At 38.7% G+C, this 23,172-nt stretch overlaps 1 protein-coding gene across 2 annotated transcripts in view; it reads right to left on the bottom strand.

Annotated features, from left to right (window-relative positions):
- gria4a (glutamate receptor, ionotropic, AMPA 4a) overlaps nucleotides 1-22,789 on the bottom strand; it is a gene marked incomplete at both ends in the record, with an annotated part of 114,900 nt that extends 92,111 nt beyond the window's left edge. The window contains 2 exons of one of the 2 annotated variants that reach the window (XM_079245905.1): nucleotides 19,313-19,471; nucleotides 22,643-22,789. In XM_079245905.1, coding sequence (XP_079102031.1) covers nucleotides 19,313-19,471; nucleotides 22,643-22,736 — 253 coding nt within the window. The remainder of the gene's footprint in view (nucleotides 1-19,312; nucleotides 19,472-22,642) is intronic. The other variant, XM_079245904.1, reaches the window with a different exon arrangement.
- Nucleotides 22,790-23,172: the final 383 nt, after the last annotated feature.

The raw sequence follows: 23,172 nt of genomic DNA, 5'->3' as shown, positions 1-23,172 counted from the left end.
TTCAGCCAGAGCTCAGGCCAGGAGCCTTCAGACTGTGAGGCATCACCACGCAGCCGAAGAGAAATCAAGTAAAATTTACTCAACTATTAAACTATTAAACTAAATTTTCCTATGATCCAAATAGTTAGAAGTCTTTGTCCAGTGGGCCACTCATTTCTCTCTATTGTTACACTTGTACTGGACGTACAGTTAACACAAAGCACCGTATCTTTATTTAAATCACAGTCACAAAAAATCACAGTAAAACCACCTGCTTTTAGCTTTTAGCACAATAAGAAAAGTAAACATAACCAATTTATGGTTTATAGATTTTATATAACTATCAATATTTTCTAGTAGTCCAGATCTCTGTCTAAGACTAATCAAAACACACACAAAAGCCATTTTTCTTTTTTAAGTAGTTTTTGTTTTGTTATCTGGCAAGCGTTTGAGCCTGCGGGATAGGTTTAGTCTGAATTGCTGTAGGTCATCTTGAAGTGCCTCTGCGCATTATATTCTTTATTCCTTGAGCTGATGCCAAGATTTCCCTTAGCATTTTTTATGTTTGCATACTTCTATCCAGTTGTTTTTGTTGTCAACATCTTCTGCTTCAAATATAAAGTTTTCATGAGGAGCTAGTGTCTTTTGGCCTTCCGTCATCAGTGTAAACAGCAGTGCTATCCAGCATACGCAAAAAATTTGCAAAGTGGTGCACTTACAGTTTAGCCGCTGCTTGTGAATTATTAATGTTCTGTGAGTAAATGGGCAATGGGCCGGTCCTGGCGTGTGAGCCACCAAATGAAAAGCCCTTTCTTAAGCAGACTCCTTCTCTTACAATTAAGCCATTGCTCCGATTAATAACACAAATCTCAGCTAAACCCGAGCAGTAACAGTTCAGCCCAGTAGACTCAGGAAACACTACCAAATTATTAATAACTGGGCAAATAATTTAGACTGAAATAATGAAATGGACACATGGAGAGAAAATTTATGTGAAACGTTTTGTTTTTATGTTGACTAAGTCTTGAAAAAGTTCTCTATTATTTATTCGTACTCTTGATAAATCCCTTAGATCGGGGTCGGCAACTCGAGTACACAAGGGCCACAGTCCTGCCAGTGTTTCAGAGTTTCCCTGCTACAACACACCGGCCTCAAATCAATGGCTAATTAGCAAACTAGTGCAGAGGTTAAGGTCAAGATCTGCACCAGTCTGCTCATTTAATCGCATGTGTGTCAGATGTGTTGCAGCAGGGAAACTCTGAACATGACTGTGGCCCTCGAGGACTGGAGCTGCCCATCCCTGCCGTAGATACTGCAATAATTAATTTTACTTCAGTGTGTATTTGATGAATAATTTCCCCATGTTATCTTGCTGAAGTGTACAAACTAGGTGAGTTGAGGTAGTTTTTTGTATCATAGGGCATGCTATTTAGACACACTGGATTTTTACAGCCTAATACATTCGTCTTCACACATGTGTGCATTCAGAGCCGTATCTGCACAATAAGATTTGTGCACATACAGAGACAGAGGTTGACAGGTGTATGAATCTGCTTTTCTTGAGGCTGGACTGTTTGGATGCAGACAAACACAAGGAGGGCACCTAATTACACCTAACAAAACTAAATTAAGTTTGCACAATGCAAACAACTGCTTAGATCAATGGCTAGTTGGATGAGATGTAGGGACACACACACATTCAGTAGATATTATTTTCTGCCTGTAGTGTACCCAAGGGGGGAAAAATCCTTTCTTGCTACATCTAATAATGACAGACATATTTCCCAAGCAGAATGTGTAGTTAGTGTCACATTTGTTAGTCCTTCTCTTGACTCTAATTTAGTCTCTGCTGGCAGGATTGCATAAACCATCTGCAGCAGCCTGCACTCGAAAAGTTCAGGAAGCTTAAAAAGCACTGTCTCATAAAAAATAGATTTTCTCTATAAAAAGAAGCTACAATCTACAGTACAACCTCAACTAATTCTGAGTTGTCTCCACAGCTCTTACAAATTATATGGGCAAGGATGGCCAGGAAAAAGAAAAACAGCAATGTTTTGTGGCAGATTTTTTCCACTTGGCAAAAAAATACCACTGTAAAACAAAACTCTATGAATTGTTTTAGTAACTTAATGTAAAGATGAACAGCCTTTGGTTCTGAGTTAAACATTTCCTGTTACTCATTACAATCTTTTTTTTTTGTTTGTTTTTTTTTGTTTTGTAATAAAGTTCTCAATTACTAATTTTTCTTAAGTCTCACATCAGTTCCATTCACTTCTCTATCAGCGGTCACGAACACTGTCCATGGTGCTGATTGTGCTGCATCCCAGTGCAAAGACAGGTACATCAAGGCATGATGCATTTGTAGCAAATATAGGGTATACAATTACAAAACACAAGAAACATTAAAAACATCATAAATACTTCAAATGAAAGAAAGTAACTTTATTCAGCAGACAACTCTGTTCAGTATAAATAGCAAATGAGCAGACAAGCCTGAACTCCAGATCCCTTGATTCTGCTGACATGGCATGGGTTCAGCTACTTCTCTCAGATGGGAACGATTACAGCAAATCAGTTTTGCCGTACTGAGGAGCCACGATTATCTAACTATTAAACGTATATTTTTATGGGATATGGGGTGCTCTTTTCTAAGATAGTGGTGAACTTATCCATGGAAAATGAAAGGTGACTGAATCGTGTGATCGATCTCAATATGGTTCTCCAACATTGGGTTTTGCGGTTCCTTTCAATGTGTTGCACACCCATACATTTTTCTTTCTTCTCAACACCATATTAGCACTAGTTATTCTACGTTGAGAGTGCAGTATAACTGCATGGTTGTTTGGTTATGTATAACAGAAGCCTGGTTTCTTTCAACCTCTGCAGATCTAATCTTTCCTCCTCCTTCACCCCACATGACTGCTCTGACAATATTACCTTCCCATATGGAGAATATTACTCTAGTATGCCATCTGTACTATCTTCCTATCATTCCCTGGAGCGTGTGACTGTGTGTGTGCATGAGGACTAGAGCCTGTGGGAAAATGTGAGAAGAGAGCGGGACATGTGTGTATGTGTGTGTGTGTGTGTGTGTGTGTGTGTGTGTACAAGTCTACAGTTAAGTGAATGAGTGAGATATGGAGAGAAACTAAGTGCATGTGCATCAGTTCCAGTGATTCATAATCTGTATAACATAGCCAAGAAAAGACACAGTGTAACAACCCCCACCTAGAGCTGAATGTCATACTGTAGCAGTTATTCTTTGCCTGAACTGCTTTCTTTTCTTTTTTTCAGATACACTGCTATCATTGCTTTCATGTGAAAACTATAGGCAGCAAGACAGGATTTTTTAATGGGTGGGATGATTTGGAACTTACTAAACTACCATAGCTTCAATCCTTGTCCTGCCCTTCCCCATCAAATACCCTTCTGACCCAGGTCTTTCATTTGTTGCCTCACCTGCTGCCTCAAAACACAAAAATCTCTGGAATAAAGAAAGATCATCGGAAAAGGTAAAAGCAAACAATGAAAGACCACTGATCAAGCTCTGGAGAAGGAAAAATAAGCCTTTGTTTAGCTTTACATCTACCTATTGGAGTTCTGTAAATGTAATTACTAAGTCTAGTCTGGCAAGAATTAATGTCAAAGGTCTCAGAGTGAAGGGTTTCCCTCCAGCTGCTCTGTCGACAGTCAATAATAGCTGCACATGAACTGTAGGCGCTCGAATTAAAATGTTGCACATACTGCAGGCCGGCGGATGGATGGAAGCGTGCAGATAATGACTGCAAAAAAAAAGATAGCTGCTTATTAATACTCTTGGTGCTGACGGAAAATTGTCTAGTGCTGCTAAATAAATATGGGTCAAAGTGTAAAAAAGTGCTTTCTAACGTTAAAGGGAAAAAAACAAGGATGAGGGCAACAGCCGTGGGACGCTTCAGGCAATTTGTGATCCCATTTAGTAAGCACCCTCTGGTGAATCCTCCAACTAAAAGGGTCCCAGATGGGAGGGCTTTGGCCTTATTTTTTCACTCTTTTGGCACTGCCAAAAGGTAATGTTGATGCTAAGCTGGTTTACATTACTGCCTGTCTAAGTGGAATCTGGCTTAGGAATGTATGGCTGTGACAAGAACACAAACTGATGAGGAAATACACACAGAAACATGTGCTCTAATGATTTGAGGGTAATTCTGCTACACATAAGTACAATGCAGCTTTCTCCACTCTAATCATTATGTTTAGTCTGGAAGCTTTTTTGAGTGTTAATAAAAGGAAACCTCCCGTTACTCCATTGGAACGAGCTGTTCTCAGGTGTTGAGCAAAGATCTGAGTTTCTCACCTGTAAAGTGTACAATACAAAATTGTGGACTACATCTAACAGATATCTCCATTAATTAAGGAGTAGCTTAATGTATGTTTGAAATGAGTATGGTTGTTTTGAAGTCATGCTTTCTGAATTTGTTTCCTTATTCTCCTTCTCAAAGTCAAAGTTTTGGAATTCCTGTCCTTTTTCTGTTGACGATGAGTGAAAAGGAAAGAGACGCAATCTGGAGCCTCAACGCTGCACATCAAAGCCCCACTGGAATCTGAGAATGTCTTTCAGCATGTTCTGCTTTGGCATGTTTTTATATGATCAGAGAAGGTGTTGTACTGCCTCATCAGCAGAACAGTCAGGGGTCTGAATTTGGCTCAGCAGAAAATCTGCTGGGCTGCTACCTGGATGCACATGGTCACACACATCCTCAAGGTGCACATCCAGAGACTTGTTTGTAATTATGACACAGTGATTTTGTCTATGTTTCCACACTCGGTAAAAAGAAGAAGACAGACACACTGAGGGATGTGCCCGGGGGTAAAAATAGAAGCAATGGAAGTGTCCATCCATCACTGTGACTGTCTGAAGGACTAGATCGATTGTGTGTACGTGTGTGTGTGTGTGTGTGTGTGTGTGTGTGTGTGTGCATGCATGTGTGTACGCGTGTTATTTGATGCACTCCACTACCTCAGAAAGAAGAGCCAGCATGTTAGCGGGTAAACTGTGATGTGACTTTTGAAACATAGACACACACAAACCTCGCTGACACACATGGATGCACTCACACACATCCAGGCAAACTGGTGAGTTTAAGGAAATAAATACTAATGCTGAAAAATTCAAGACCTCAAAGGCCACTAAACAAGCCAGCAAGATCACATCTAAACACACGATGGGCTTTTAGCTTCCTAGCATAAAGGTTAGATTACTTGCTTTTATAGCATTGCTGCCTCTGTATGCGTATCTCTCTCCTTGTTAATCGCCAAAGTGTATAATTAATTATTTTCCTCCATTTCCACAAGAGCCCTTTTCTGTTCATATAATCCCTGGTTCTGCAGTGATCACTTTAATAGCTTTTTTGCTTCCTTCCCTGTCTCTTCCTATTTGTAAGTGTGATGAATTACCTGCTGGTTACCTTGGAATCTATTACCCATCCTGAATACCAATGGGCCATTAGGAATGAATTGGATTAAGACTGGCACAGAACATAAGAATGAGGTTTGAGAGAATATCTGTATCTTAGATGAGCTTTTTTTTTTCCTAGAAACACACACATATTATTTGTCTCCAGTTAAAGGGAGAATCTGAATAGTTTAAGAGTTAAAAAAAAAAATTGACTTGCATAAATGAACAACCCATACCGGCTTTTTTTTTTTTTTTTTTGAGTGTATGTTTGAGTTGCAGTGTCTGTGTATGTGTGTAAAGGTCACGCCTCTCATCTCTAAGTGAGCCTCAGTGAGAAGGGCTGAGTGGCAGCACTCATCAATATTAACTAATGCCCTTCCTTTCATCTCCATCATAAATCCATGGAAACAACACACGTGGGTTTTTGGGACTCCTTCGTGTGTATGTGTTGTGTGAAACAGACTGAAACTATATGGCAAACCTTGTGAGTAGGATGACATGAGAACATGTGATGACAGTGTGATAAGGCTATTAGACATATATTCAAAAAGCAAGATGAAGGAAATGCTGTAAATGTTAAAACGTGGATAAACGGTGACCACAAGTGAGTTGTAAAGGAGAATGTACAGAAAAAATGGATGTGCCATATGTTTCTGATTGTGCCCATGTTTATGCATACACTTATAAAATAAGAAAACATATATGAGAGGAAAAAGAGAAGCCAGTCAGTAAATGCAAATCCTTTGATTGGAACATGAAAACAACTGCAGCTAAGCTGAGAGAGAGTGAAGAAAACAAAAAAGACGTCACAGACAATTACCGCAAACATGGCTCCATTCACAGTGAACACCCCTGTGTTTTGCTAAGGCGACACGTAACACTTGAAATTAGCCGTTATCTATTCTCGTGCTTTTTTATCTTCCAAACACCAGAGTAAAAAACAAACTGAGGAAACAAACTTTTCTTTTTTCTTTTTGTCTGTTTACACCACTGTTTTTATGCCCACTGGGGAAACAGAGGTCTTAATGAAACACAGTAGACAGACACAGAAAAATGAGGCTGTTATTGTGTGAGTACATGCAAGTGTGTGGGTGTGGGTCATTGTGTGTGCATGTGTGTTAAAGAGCTACAGTCACAGCCTTTCATCCTAGCAAAGTCAGATTACCTGGAGGGAACACTGCTACGCACTGGGGAGATACTGCATGGTCTAATAATATTACTCACTCTTCATTAGTATGGAGGCTCAAACAGACTCGCAGGAGAATGCAGTGCTGACCTGCAAATGATTGATGTTTGTCTAAGCACAGCGAATGAATTCAAATGAATGTTTCAATGCCATCTTTATACTACTTGCCTGTGTACCGCTGAATGTCGTTGGAGGATTTAAGTCATCTTAAGGGCCTGTAGTATGTAAAACTTGCAATAAGACTTCTCACTCTGTCTCATTTTTGCCTGGAGGAACCTCACAACCACAAAACAGAATTTCATTAATATGAGTTTCAGTGGAGCGTTGGTGTCAGCATTACTCACTAAATGCTGATCTATCCCACCCCCCGTGCCCACAGCTCCATTTACCTGTTCTATTACAAAGTTTTACTTACTGTATATATAGACTTATACAACCAACTCTAACTGCTGTTTACAGACTAAACGACATCCTTTAAGTGACATAACTGTAATGACTGAGTGATGAATTGTGCAGATTTGGTATAAACATTTCTATAAGACTGACTTAAAAAGTCCACCCTGTCTCTGCACATCCTGTCACATTCCCACACTACCCTGATCACTCTTATGCATGTCCCATAGCCTTGATAAAGACTTGATAAACATAGAATAACTGATATTTTAGTGTAGTAAGCACAAATGCAAGAAACATTATCAAAGTTTAGTTTAAATAACTTGCATGAACAGTGAATAAAATGGACTACAACATAAACAGAGGGTAACACACATGTTTTCCAAACATGTGTTTTCTAGCAGAGTTAAGGCTTCTTGCCCCTTAGCTAAAAAAAAAAAAAGAATAAGAAAAAGAAAAAATACACTGAAAAAAATTGATGAATAAGTTTGAAAAACACACTAATATAACTCTTGCACATAGAAAATAAAAATGTTTCCCCTCAACACTCCCATTTGAACCAGCTGCAGAACACACTGAATGGTCACTGAACTCTTATTGCTTCCACAAGGTTTGCTGTGAATGCAATGCACCACAATAAAGGTAATCTTTGTAAACAGTAATTTTCATAAATGCTTAGTTTCCTGTATCCACCACAATACAGCCACACCGATGTCTTACAGCTTTAGGGCAAACAATGCAAACTGTTTAAGTCCCAGCATCCCTGATGCTTGCACTGAAGGGAAAAATGTGCTTACATTTTGGAGAATCACTTTTAACTTAAATTTTGCAGCTGTACAAATAGCACTGAATGCAATCCATAAGCCTTCTGTTGGTCTTAAGCAGCTGCTGTAGCTTGCTAATGGGAATATGTGCATGAACTTAAAGCGAGTGTCAATTTAATTCACTGGTTGGGAAAAAGACCCACCAAATTCCAGATATAAAACCAATGATTATCACTCATATATTCCAGCCTGCAACCCGAGATTTATGATGTTATGCAAAGTACAATAAATTGGACTTTTGCCAAGGTGTTTTTCAGTACAATTTAATAATTTCTGGCAACAACTGGTTTTAAACCAGGGTTAAAAATAAACCACAACTTATTAAACAACAACATGTATGTCCATTTGGTGGCCAACACGTAATACTGTACCTCAGGGGAGTTACAATGCTGCAATGCTGAAATTAAACTTAATAGTTGTTGCTATGCCAGTTGCAATGTAAGCAGTAATTTACAGTGCTGTCAGAGTAATCCGCCTCTTCCCTTTTTAGAATCTCAGATATAGTTTCATACTATTACCTCCTCTGTGGCCATTGCATGACCGTGCAAAATGTCACTTGTGAAGATGATGGCGCAATTCTATTATCAACTGACTTAAATCATCAACAAGATGACTGAGGCATTTCAGGGCAGAGGTGTGCAGACAAAGGTACAGAATGATGATCTATGAACATGTAGATCCTGTAAATCAGCCAATGTGTCCAGGTATCAAAGACAAAGTCAGATAAAGAGTATATTTAAAAAAATGGTGTGCTCGTGTGAGCATGTGTGTGTAACTTGGGTGAAATAATGTATGCCTCATAGCTGCAAAGAGTCAATTAGTATTTGACATTTCTGGCCTCGTTCTATCATCTGTTTTGACTGCAAAAATGGGAAATGAACCATAATCATTATACATGTTGATTAACTCAAGCAGAAGGCTTTCCATACCAAGGTAACATGTCTTTTTGTTTTGTTTTTTTTAGATTTTTTTTTTTTTTAATTTACAGTGAATCAATTAGACCAGCAACATTACAGGAGGGTTGAGCTACAATACCAGTCAAAGTTTAACCACACTTTTCCATTAAATTCCAGGTGTAAATACGTCAAAACTTTTGACTGGTAGAGTTAAGGTGAAAAACAAAACCCTGTAAATCTCAATTTCATCCATTTAGATGTTACTAAATAATTTAAACTTGACATTTGTGCAGTCTTGACTATCACGCTGCCAGGTTTGATGTTTGCCATTTCTAGAGGAAATGTAACACTTACTCAGTGTTGTCACAACATCAAACTAGCTAACAATGTTGGAGTCATATTGTAGTGGTGTTGTAACGAGGTGTTTGCAGGATGTCAGCATCTTCTTTTGAGATTTGTGGGAAAACAATTGCCGCTTCGTCATTAAATTGCTGAGCACTTGAAACTAGAGTGAAACAAGTGTCACCTTTGTATCATTTTCATAAACACATTACTGGTTTAAAAAAATCACTTTACTAATGAATGTTAAAGGAACAGAAACTGTGAGATTTCTAGTGATTAAAACATTTGACTTCCCAAGGCTATAAAAATCCTTTGTTGTTATCCAAGACTGTGAACCAGGTGATTCTAAATGTTCATGTTTCATTGCTGAACCACAACGTATCTAATAAATAATGTAGAATTCCCCTTTGGAAATGGAAATTGAACTGAATTGTATTTATATTGCTCATTTGGATGCTGATCAGATGATAAAACTCCTCCAGCTTGATGTAAAACAATAAAAGGTGCTACATGCTGGTCACATTCAATAGCTAGATAATTGTCAGCATATTTGATGGAAAGATTTGAAGTGTGAAAAGACAGAAAATGTAAATTAAGCTGTTTCCATTGTATCCTGTCATTGGAAAGTAGTGATATCAGTGAGGTTCTGTATGTTGTGTAAAGAGCTGATCAGTCATATCACTGAAATGTTTGATTGTTCAGCTTTCCTGATGAGTTTTAGCTTTTTTCTTTTTTTAAGAAAATCTCTTGCTTTGGCATATTCACCTCAGCAATATGTACTTGAGACATTCTTATTTTAGATTTAGAGTGAGTGAATTTGCACCAAAGTTTAGGTAACAGTGACACTACTTCTAATGATCTATAATGATCAAGCAGCCCCACCAGTTGATTTTAAATCAAATTAACCCTGCTGTTTGCAAATGCTAATGTATCCAGACCTAGAGGAATACCTGAAGCCTGTAGTGTAAAGCTGGATTTTCTCTTAGTGAAGTAACTTCAGGGTTAATCCGGGGATTTCTGTACAATGACAGTGGTTCACTCCTTACTGATAACCTGCTCCAGAGCAGGTTCCGTTTTGTATAAGGGCTCAATGATTGTAAAAGCACCAGCTCCTGACCTGTCAGTTTATTGGAAAAAAGCCTGCTTATTCTGTCTACGTTGGTATGCAGATTATGAGTCCAGTACTCTGGAAGGAAAGGAATTTTAGAATTAGAAGCATTGAAGAAATAAAGCCTTGCCACTGACCGCACTGAAGTATGTTTTTGTATGTGTTCCCAAGTCTATTTAGCTTTCCTAGTGTTGCATCTAAAAAAATGAGGTTAACAATAATGGTCACACATGGCATAACTGCAATACGTTAAGGGTATGTATGATATGCACAACACAAAGAGGAAAATTCCAGCAAAAGAAATTTCTCACATGGGAGCTGAGCCTCAAAAGAGCGGAACGTAAAAAATAAACAAAAGGAAAGATGCTGAAGAAGCATCTCTGCCCCAAACGCCTGTGTAATAAAGTGAAATTGAGTGATGAGAGTGCTGTCCGTTTATATTGTCTGTTGAATTAATACTGTGTGATTGCACAGATTTTCATATTAATGGGATTATTGTTTTCTGCCAGCATTTCTTCCTGGCTTTTGCTGTGGCAACGGTGTTGGATAGAATGACCAAGTTTACATACAGCATCTCAGTACTACTTATCAGGATTGTAAAGGTCTGGGTGAGAATCTAACATGGAAATGACCTCTACTTTCATCATTGCTTTAGATGGAAAAAAAAAAACAAATCAGTCGTCATTTTTAAATTTATTCTTCAAGAATCTTTACAAATCTTCTGAAGTGTTTTAGCCTGTTTTTGGTTCTCTATGGAGTTTCAAAAACGTATCCATCACAGTTCTAATGTTGAAGGCTGCTTTCCCACAGCTTGTTTTTCAGTATGATGTTTCCAACATGTCTGATTACAGCTGCCAAGTGGAAGCAGGCCTATATTCCCATGCTGACAGGAAAATTATTGCTTCTCAGCTGATAATTGAAAGTGTGTTGGTGCACTGATGACCATTAACACACGTATACACATTGCCAGACACTCATGCTGTATAAATCCACACTTCCAAAGAGTACATCGGTGTGTTCCATTCATTTTGCATATCCTGGCTAGGAGTTTTAATTAAATATATTTCTGGAGCAGCTGGCGACAAACCGTAAGCTCCTCCCTGCCACACACACCTACACTTGTACACACTCTCCTTATTTTCTTGCCCTTATGAGGTGTGAGAATGCAGGTTTTGTTAGGACTTTTGAAGGGAACCTTCTCTCTTTCGATGGGTAAGCTTCAAAGTACACTGAGTGGACACTTATGAAGGGGGGGGGGGGGGGACTAAACATGTAACGGTCCTTTGCAAAGATAGTTCTACCAAAAAGAGCAACAGAAGTAAACAGATGACAGCCCTGGAGGCTCTGGAACTCATCTTTGATCTTGCTAGTGAAGTAGATGAGGATATGTCTGAAGATGAAGACCATCTTAAGGTTAATTCTAAGTCTGATGATGAAGAAGCAAATAAGGAAACTGCTTCTCACATCAAGCCATCTGATGATGTCGAGATGAGCATGACCTTTGTGACATGTGCTAAATTAATTTGCTCAAAGCACACTTTGATGACATGCCCCTCGTAAGCAGTGGCAACATTTATACATACACATTGTTATTGTATACTTAATGATATTTCTTGTTCCAAATGTTGCATTAACTGTTACAACATAATGTGACCTGTGCACCGTGGAGGCTCCCACACATGCACCATGTTATTTTTGCCTATCTCTTATTGCTTACCTTTTTTTTTTTTTTTTTAGTTTATTTGTACTTTTTTTTTTTTAAAGTGTTTAGATGGAGTTTACCTTCAATACAAATCCTCACGACTCATTTAGCTTGATTTTAAGTCCATTAAAAAAAAAGAAGAATTTAAGTGTGACTTTTAAATCATAAAAAAAAATAAAATAAAGAATTATCCTCATTTAATTATAATCAGTGAAGAACACCACTCAACTAAATATTGACTGAAATGGTTAGTAAGGGTTAGTTTTAAAGTTTATGAGATATAAGCTATTCATTCATTCATTTTCTGAACTGCTTAATCCAATTGAGGGTCATGGGGAGCTGGAGCCTATCCCAGCTGGCTTTAGGCAACAGGCAGGGTACACCCTAGACAGCTTGCCAGTCCATCGCAGGGCCACACAGAGACAAACAACCACTCGCACTCACATTCACTCCTAGGGGCAATTTAGAGTAACCAATTAACCTAACATGCATGTCTTTAGATGGTGGGAGGAAGCCAGAGTACCTGGAGAGAACCCACGCATACACGGGGAGAACATGCAAACTCCACACAGAAAGGCCACTGACTGAACCCCTTCCCAGGCAAGGATCAAACCAGTGACCTTCTTGCTGAGAGGCCACAGTGCTAACCACTGTTCCACCATGCAGCCCTAGAGATATAAGCTATATTAACTGTAATTTTTTTTTTTTTTTATTTGTGACCCTTTTGGATAACTACAGACTCTGGGTCAAACTGACCCAGGGACAACTTTGGTGTTCCTGACAAACAAGCATACCAGGAGGGATAATTGCTGTTGTATGTCTGGGCTGATTCCTTTTTTCTTTTACGTTTAAAAACAGGAGGACAAAGCAAGATGGGCGGATCCAGAAAAATCTGTCTCCACCAACTTGACTCAATCAGGCTGCAAAGATAATCAGGTGCAACCTGCATGTAAATGCAATCTGCAGCAGTCAATAATACGTAAACTGTATTGATTTGTGAGTGATTCAGCATAGGCACAGTCTATATTAACTCATGATGACTGATGAGGCTATGCACCACTGCAATGATAAACCACTCAAACCACACCAGACCAAATCATTATCATCATCATCATCATCATCATCATAAATTTCTGACGTTATAGAAAACAATGGCATAGAAGAGAACATAATAGCACATGATGATTTATTGTTGGCTTGGTTTTGAATAAATGTATAAAAACATATCCAGGTCCATATTTACTGCCACAGCTCCCTCCCCCATCTCGAAGGTGATTTTATGTCTCTCTTCATCTCACTCTGTCTCAGTGGATATACTGTATATAGTTCTCATGCTACTCATAGACAAAGATGTGCATATGCTCATGGACACACACACTAGCAAGCAGCAGTGGCAAATCTTAATTCAGTTTTGCACTGACTCTCTTTGACTGAGGACAAACAAATTTTAACCTTAAAAGAGCCTCATTTAAGCACACAACCTAACAAGAGTCACACCTTGTGCCTCTCAATTAGGATTGACTTTGGGCCTGAGGAGCATTCCTTGTTCCAACCATTCCAGCTTTTACACTAGAAAAATGGGTCCCAGTACTGTAAAATAAATTCATACACATAAGTATTACTATGTAGCTTACAGTCTTAATAATCCTTATGTATTTGGCTCTACTGTACGGTGCAGTAAACAGAGAAAGGAAAGTGTGCTCCTCTGGGTGAGGGGCATAAAAAAATGACTCATACACATAAACACATGCAAATAAGAAAAACACAAATACACACATACACAGTATGTATCGATGTACCAAAAGAGGAGGACATGAGAACAAAACAGAAAGATTGACAGCAGCAGAGGATACATGGATGTGTGACCCTGCTACAAGAAAATGAGTTGTAGTCCTCTGTGAAAAGGGAAAACGATAGAGACTGGGGATTTTTATGATCCATTCACGCTTTTTGAATACAAGAATTGAGAATAACTGGCCAAGGTCAGAGTCAGAATTCCCTATTCTAATTCAGAGCGTTGTTCACTACCCGCAGCAAGAGTAAAGGATTAATTTAGAGATCCATTCACCACGCCTGAGCAGGGGGGAAGAAACAGCAAAACGTGATGAAAAAAAAAAGGGACAGATGAGAGGGAGCAGGGGTAGGAGAGGGAAAGATGGGACAGGACAGGGAGGAAGAGGGCAGGAAAATAATGAGGATAGAGTGAAAAAGAGAAGTGGTTCCGCTTGTTATGGATAGCCTGCAGAGATACAGAGCAGGCAGCTCACACTGAAGAGCTACATTTCCAAACACTCCTCCCATCTCCCATTGCTTTATGAGCTAGTCTACCTATACACCTGTTTGAGGAAAACTGGCAGAAACAAGTTCTGGTAACAGAAAATAAGTGAGACGAACAGGGAAGAAGAGAAGATACCAGTAAAATAGTTTATACCTGAGATGATCAAACAAAGAAAATCTCCTAAGATACAGAAGGGAGAAGAAAATATACCGATTATGCATAAACGGTATAACTCTTCTGCTTTTCCTAATATCAGTAGATAACATGAAAATAAAACCAACAATTCATTAGTTCATCTCTCAAATCTGCCTGAATTCTCTTCAGTCTCAAAGGCTCCGAGCCTGAAGTCTATTCATTTCAACTGATGACATAATTCTTTCCAATTGGGTAATAAATATTTAATTACATTTTTAAAATAGACCACTTAATTTCTTCAAATACACACTGTAGCTTTTAGCAAACTTTAGTAAAAAAAAAAAAACCCTGTGCCTTAATGAGAGATGATTTTCAGTCACAGATGAATTCACATGCAAGTTTAGCTGAAAATATGCTTACATGACAACATGTCAGCAGGATGGTGTTGGTTTGTAATCAACACAGTGGCCAGAATTAATATTTTTTTCATGTTTATATTCTTATTTATTTATTCTTTTTTCTGCATGAGTGATTGCTGTGGCCTGTGTCTGATAGCACTGATGCCAAAGGTAACTGTGTACGTATCACCAAAGAACAGAGCTGGTGAGATTATGTATGTTCAACATTTAAACAAAACTTTTTACGTGGAAGACTGGACTGTTCCAGTAAAGTCATGCATTGTTATAAGCTCATAACTCCAAATTAATTCAAAGACTTTTGATCCTACATCAGCAGGGAACTGGCATTTTTGACACAGAGTGAAATAGCACATTAACCACTGATGAATTACCACAAAACTTGATATGGATGTTTGTGTTGTTTGATAAGGACATTTATGTTGCTGGAAAAGTAAACTATTTACCAGTTTATACCCTTTAGCCATGTCATTGTTTTTAGTCTCTCAAAACCGTCTGAACTGATGGACTCTAATAAAGTAGCAACTACAGCAATAGCTAAATTTTGTGGAGCTTTGTTAACAGTAATAACAAAAGCTCTGACTTTATCTTATAGTTTTACTTGCAACCATCTTTAGTTAAAAATCATCAATCCCACACAACTCAACCCAATCACATCAACACTGTATCATGTTGCGCCAACTCATTATTCAAGTTTCAAGCTTATTCAAGCTTTCACTGAAATATTCAAACTCTTATTGCTATCTTTTCATGGCTGCCCTATTTTTTCTATTGACACATTTTTAAAATCCCTCTTTCATAGATTTGTTTCATAGATTAATGCATTTCATTGGTGTGAAATGCATTAACAACAATGACAAAGATAAAAAATAATAAAAAGGACACCCTATGTAAGTTAAATTGAATTCTTTGGGTTTTAACTATATTTGGCTGCACAGAACTAAGTAGTTTTAACTGAACCACAAGTAGGTCATTGGGATTAAAGTGAAAATAGTAGAAAGATGAGTGCGACTAAAAAGAGAGATCAGGGTCTCTGGTGCCCACTGCAACATATCTCAGTCAGTCAGGCTTGAGTGCATGTGTACAGACTGTAAAACACACACTGGATTGTTTTATACACTCAGAGATGATTATGCCTCTCCCCTAAGCACACGCATTTGCTCAACGCTAATAAATTCATACACCTCAGATTACATTAAAAGAAACCCACCTGATGTGTATTCATAGTGTCTCTACCCACTCACCCAGCTTACAGGCATTGATACACCGTGGGATGTTGTTTGTGGGTAAAAGGTGACGGATGGACTATTAATTTTCCAATCATTGTGGGTTGTTTTAAGTAATCTATTCATCAGGGTGTGTAATTTCAGGGGCAGGAGAGAAATACATTTGAAAACTGGATTAAATTAATGATTATATGTGACTTGCATTAAGACAAGAAAGAAAATCTTGGCTGAAGGGGTATCAGACTTCTAAATACATATTACTCAAACAGAATATTAATCAATTGCCAGATGATTCTTCTATGAATGATATTCTTTGGAGGAGCACTGTTGTTGTATAACGCTGTATTGATTTTAGTCACGCCACCTAGTTAATAACCCCACTGATTGATTTCTTAAAGCTTAATGACATAAAACGGTAAAATAATAAAACGCAGTAACTTGAAATTTCCATGAAATTAGATGGATGAGCCATATGACTCTGTTAATAAAGGGAAGGAATATTGTTCATCTCAGAGAAAAATTCAGCATTCAGCAAAATTCTGCACCATATCCACGCATTCATGAACAGTAACTACCTTTACAGTTTGGAAAAAAACTTTTTGGTCCTTTTCTGAATCATTTAAACCACCACACTATTCATTAATGCATATTTTTCCAATCCGGGGCTTTATTACATTGCCCATACATTAAAACAAGCTTTTTCTGGCACAAAATGGAACCTTTATTCACTCCCAGTAGCTGACCTACAGGCAGCTGTTGATGAGCAGCAGAACAGTGTCCTCATCACTACTTACTGGAGCAAGGCTGTGCACATAGACAGACACCTATCTGCAATAGAGTTCTTTTGATTCATAAGGCACAAACATGTGTGTATCAGCAGGTCTTAAAAATATGATAATGAAACCTCACTTCTGAAGATCCTGACTAGCAAAAAAAGGTGTCCCTGTTGAGAGCCAGAAGCTAGTCCGTATCACACAGTCCTAAAAGTGATGATCATGTTTGGGATCCTTGTTTTGTTTCACATCATGTGTTGTTCCTGTGCCTTTTGCCCAAAGACTGGTGGGATAGGCTCCAGCTTCCCTGCGACGCTTCATTGGACTGAGCAGTTGGGAGAATGAATGCATGAATGAATGAATGTGTAGTTTCTGCAGAGTAGCATAATCTTTTTCTCTGTAATGACACCTATTGTTTAGACTAAAGACTGCAGCGAGTTCAGTCTCGAGTGAGTCACAAGCAGTGGCATGGGGCTGTATTAACCTAATATTTTGCTTGCACTTTGAACAATGAATGGTTTTACAGAAGTCAAAATTCAGAAAAATGCACAGCCTTTTTCTTTTGGGTTTTTATGTAATTAAAAAAAGACATTTAAGTTCTGAAATAGAAAAAAAAAAAAAAAGCGCGTTACATTTCTATCAAAGTAAATGTTCATATTAATATTCATGCTACACGCGTCCCCCTGCACCAAGCTGTCCCACCGGCACTGGCAAGTTCACGCGCCTCACAAACAGTTTATTCAGTTTCAAAGGAATTGTTCACTTTTATTATTCTTTTCAACTATCGAACCTGTTCAAAGTTCATCTGATTATTTTGTTTGTTTGTCATTTAAATTCCAGTTTGCCAACCCTTGTGGCTGTCTGTCTTCAACATAACTCAGAGTTATAGGTGGACTTTAATTAAATGGAATAAGAAACTAGTGGTTGGGTTTTGGAGGTGATCCGGTTCACTGCTGGATCCGGGGATTTTTTTTTTTTAAAGGACCCTTTACTATTGGGAGATGAGAATAATTTTGCCATTAGAACTTATAACTCAGAAGTAACGCACACCGCCATTAGCAAAAAAAGAGGTCTATGAGTGATTCTAGTTAAAGTTGTTTTAAGTTAGAACTGCGAATGGAAGGTCGAACTTGAGAAACTTACTGTCAAACCCCTGGAGGCTGCATGCAGTGTGATTAGGGTTGTTTGTCAAGAAGGTCCTACACTTCCCTAATGACTTTTTCTTTAATGGTGAGGACTTGCAGATGTCCTCTCAAACTGGACGGATGCTTCAACTCCACATGTCTCTTCAAATTAGAACTCTAATGAGGCTGACATTTTAACTGGCTTTTTATGTGAAACGATTGTTAAAAATACTGTGACAAGAAAATATAGTGAATGAAGTAAACTTGTTCTGTTCTATTTCACTCTTTTGCATTTATAGATCATAAATGAAGAGTAAATTAGGAAGTATCTATGAGAAAGCAGAGGCATATCAGACTGCAGCTGTTTGAGGTTCATGTTTTACTGATTGTTTTGTCTTTAGTAAAGACAGAAATAAAAAATTTAGGCAGCCATTGCTAGAATTAGTTAGATCTTCACTTTCAGAATCATCTGCAGATGTTTTTTTTAACATACCTGTGAGTAATCATAAGCAAACAAAGTGTGTGACGTGCATGCTGCTTCTACATCTGCAGCTCTATTCCTTTCAGAGCGGGATTGCACTAATCTACTGTTGCCAGTTTGTTATGCTAGAGGGCGCAGCGGGTGGTGGGTGTAGTTTGAAGTTGGTGTAGCATAGGTGAAAATGTAAGCAGAAGGACCTTGTTTAATCCGAACAAGTCCATGTTCAAGTTCTTCATTTACCATTGCGAAACATTCAAACCAGTTCAGAAAAAAGAGTGCATTCGATGAATGCATTTATTTCAACATATTCATGTGCAACATTGTGTGTAACATACTGCCCACGCCATCCCGTTAACACTAACTTGCCTGTACAAACATGACAGAATCTTCCTCACTGACTTCCAGGTCAAGAGGGAGTGTGAAGGATTACATCAAAATACCCAGAGCAGAGACAGGGATGGTGAAAGATTAGCAGTCATCCTTGAAATGATCAGAGAAAAGACACACATATCAACTGTTCCTCCTTACTCTGAACACAAAAGACCCAGTTTACACTCTGTTTCTGACTGGTCCTTGACTGGTTATAGTTTAAATAAGTTGATATAAATTGTGCAAAGTGACATTACCTTTTTGCAGATGGGAGGGATAATAGTGTATGATATATGTCATAGAGAGTGTGCCATAGTCTGCTAAATTACATGTAGCCATAAGGGATATCCAAAATGCCACATACATTCTTAAACTGTCCAAAATCAACACGTTAAAGTACCAAGAACTGTTTCTCACATGCCAGGTTTCGTAAAATTGCATTCATCTGCGGTACCGTGCTTATCATAAAGCTGCTGTTTGATCCCTTAACGTGCCTAATTAAACCAATATTCATCCAGCAGAATGGAGAGATTGGCTCCAGCCAATCAAACATGGAGACAGGACAATGAAGAAAGATGCAAAGAAAACAATTGTCACTTTTTTTTCCAGTAATTCGTTCACAGACACACACTGAAATACTTACAAGCATTAGTGACTGCGAAGCTATTGGCTGTTTCGATGTTGTCGACGTGTGGAACCAGGTTAAAGGGAGCTTCCGTAGCGTTAGGGCTGGTGTTGTGAAGGAAGATAGCTAGTCGGAATGCTGTGTACTCCTGATCTGTATTCCTAATGAATAGTCCACCTAGAGAGGGGGGGAAACAAGGGGAGAAGGACAAGATGGAGAGGAAGTGAGTTATTGTAGGGCGGAGAGGGGTCGAGTAGAAACGTGGTTAGACACAGAGAGAGGCAGGAAGAAGTGGGGAAAGAAAAGACGGATGGGGAGAATGGGGAAAAACAGAGGAGGGAACAGAGAAGAAAGCCAATATCTTCATTAGCTTAGTTATAAAAGCTAATTTGTCTTTCAGCACATCTTCACTTTCAGTCTTATGCACAGGCAGGAATACAAACACACTCATGGATGCTCACACCCCTCATTTCACTGATGGAATCTGGGACAGACAGAAGAAGAAAAAGGAAGAATGGAGAAACCTGTAAACTGACTGGAAAGGCTAATGAGTCTGAGAGGATATGAGACAAACAGAGGAAGTCCAGATGAGATTATGTCATTTTAAACATGGACAATCCAAAAGATGCAGGAAGAAGCATGCAGTGAGTTTCTAAAAAATCATTGTATCATCAAAGTTGAATTTTTTTTTTTTTTTTTTTTTTTTTTTTTTTTAGTTGACACATTAAGACAAGCGAAGACATTATGCAGATTTTAAATATAAGTGAAAGCAATGTGAAGACCACTATGTTGAATGGTAATGAAGAAAAACAAACAAAAAAACTGATTTAGGGGTCATGTCCTTTCATGGCATGTTCAAATAACATATTATGTCCCAAGAGGAGCAGCCTCTATTGCATCTGCCTAATAAGAAACTGATACTGCAACTGTAATCTAACACCAACAACTGCTGAAACCTGCTTAATAATTCAAACATACAGTTTTTTTGTATTTGGCTTTATTACATAAAAGGGAGAATAAATTTAAACAACTTAAAAATGTTGGCAAAACAAATGTGTAATGGGCTTTTCCTGCTTATCAAGTACACGGACAACCCATAAAATTATAGGTGGACCAGTTGGAAAAGATAAAATAACTATGATCAATACATGGACCACCTTCAGGAAAAATGCAAGCAGGTTCTGGGAAAATATCCCTGTGGACACAATTCACTACAGACTAATATTTAAGATGAATCTTCCATTTTGATCATATTAAAACATAGAAAATCTATACAAAATTCCTGATTCACTTTTTATAAGCCAAACCTCTGAACACTTAAACAGTTTTCATTCCCTTTTAGTTTTAGCTGCTGAACTGTGTAAACTTTAAAAACTGCAACGTAAACAGTTCATGACTGCACACGTTACTGAAATGAAATATCAGGTGGGCAGCGTCGAGCTATGCACAAGCTTTATTCTGTACAGAAAAGCAACTCTATTCAATTAACAGTTAAATTAATTAATCAGGATAAAAATATTTGACAGTATTTGACATGCAGGAAGACCTCAACACACACATTGTTACAATCAGATTTACAAAGTCTGAATAATGTTTTAATACAACATGGTTGAATAAAGTTACTGCAACTTTCTTTGCTCTGCTTATTGGCCTGTTTGGAATGATACTCGACTACTACTACTGGTTTAAGTTTTAGCAGAAACAGCCTAGGTTCAGTAGAGCTGGATCACACCAGCAGACTGCAAAGCCTCACAACGCTTTAGGAGTGAGATGGGAACAAAAGGTGAAGGGTTACAGGGGAAGAGTTGGGAGACAGAGGTTTTTGAACACAGGGCAGTCATCCATGTGCCGACATGTTCCTCAAAGATTCAGCAGCATATCATCAAAAATATCTAGACATTGGGATTAGCTGCGTAATGTGTGTGATGTGCATGTTACATCTATTTGTATCACGCATAAAGTGCCACCAAAATCGAAGCACTAAACATGGTTTTAATCATGACTGACCAAATGTAATGTCATTATTTCTTTCTTTTTTTTTTTTTTTTCACTATGGTGCAAAGGATGAAATCTGATTTTGTTTATAGTTGACACATTCATACACAGAGAGAGAGACATTCAGCTGGATGAGGAGTGTAGATATGACCCAGCATGACATGTTATTGTATGAGTTTCTCAAAGTAATTTCAGCTTCTGTCTCTGCTTGGCACACTCATACACACCCAAACCCTATGTCAAATTAAAACTGCCTGCCACTGCTGAAATTACACGCGTGCAGTGCAGAGACAAGCGGGTGACTTCTCAAGTGAAGTGGAGCTAGAGAGCCAGGGGAGTCGTCATGCATGTACAGTATGTCTGGTAAGTGGGGGGAAAGGAACAAGAGCACAATAATGTTTCATTACAGTATGTGCATGAATGTAAGCTTGCTCACTCTGGGTTTGGGTCCATGTGTGGAGCAGTTTGTAACTGGGGGAACATATAGCATGCATGTGTTCATGCTCATGACCATGCATGTGCACGTTGCACATAAGCACACACATGCCTAAGCATCAGTGCAAGTATCTGTGCGAGGCAACCAGATAATATTTAGCGCATTAAGTTTATTGGCAGCTGCGAGGAGACAGAGTCAAGGAGCCGAATCTCATTATAGGACCTCCCAGCTGCCCCCCCACAAGGAGTGATGCAGTGCATTCATTATCACACGCATGCCTGCTTGAATGTGTGTATGTGCATGTGTTAGGGAGAGAGACAGAAAAATGAGATTGCATGCATGTGTGGTCCTGATGTACTGAGCAAGCCACTGATGATCCAGCTCAGGTTAACTTTATCTCTGATCTGTTCATAGGGCTGAGAGAGGCTTACCCCGCACTAACGCGGGCTAAACGGAAAAAGGGGCAAGCAGAGAAGCAGAAAGCGACAGAGAGAGAATACTGCAGTGTCTGTACACTGAAGAAGACTAGAAAGGAACAAAGCTCCCTGAAACATTCATGAGACCGCAAACGCTTTTTTTTTTCAAATACACGCAAATAGAGTAAAACGACAAATTGACTGAGACACTTTCTGCGCATTTATGTGCATGTGAGAGTCAGTATAGGAAAGTAGAGATTTTGCTTCAGTTAAAAAAAAGAAAAAGAAAAAAAAGACAACAAGAAGAAAATTATTCTGTAGTTGTATGTTTTTCTGATCCAGAATTCTTCATTAACCTGTTTTTCGCAGCGCTGGAGGGTTATAATGCGCTTTTCCCCCCCTCATGGTGACTGTTGCCCGCTTAAAAAAACCCCGTTCATCTTCTGTGTACTGTGTCTGATCTGAGTGCCCGTGCGTAAAATCAGTAATCCTCCAACTCACCTATCTGCACTGAGCTGGGGAAAGCCCCTGTCGCCAGCCCCCAAAGGGTGGAATACACCCCAAGAAAGTGCCAAGAAAAAAGAATAATCCTCATTTTTTTCCTCTTTCCTTCAATCCCTTCAGAAACTGTTGAGAGACATTGAGAAAGAGGGGAAGATGCGCAGGAAAGGAAAAGCATTCAGAAGAAAGAATGAAAAAAAAAGGGGATGAGTGAGGGTTTTTCCCCCTTTTTGTTTTTTTTTTTTTTTTTTTAAAAATTATTCCCCAAGTAATATTCCTATTCCATGGTAGTTTCGCTCGTATTTCCCCCCCCCTGCAGTGTCCGCTGAAGACAGACCTGTGTGTCCCAAACACATGTAGGGACGCGGAGCGAGGAAGAGTGGTACAACTCGCTAGAATGATTGGCGAGCTGGGAGAACAGGCTGCATGGCAGAACTGGACATGCGCGCCCCGTCTCTATCTCTCTTTCTCTCCTACAAGCCCACCCCCTTCTCCCTCTTTCTGCCTCTCCTTGTAAAATAGTCTGTTTC

This window comes from Telmatherina bonti, assembly GCF_933228915.1.
Source record: "Telmatherina bonti genome assembly, chromosome: 9".
Lineage (NCBI taxonomy): Eukaryota > Metazoa > Chordata > Actinopteri > Atheriniformes > Telmatherinidae > Telmatherina > Telmatherina bonti.
The sequence above is the reverse complement of the archived record's forward strand: the minus strand, read 5'-3'. Positions and strand labels throughout refer to the sequence as shown.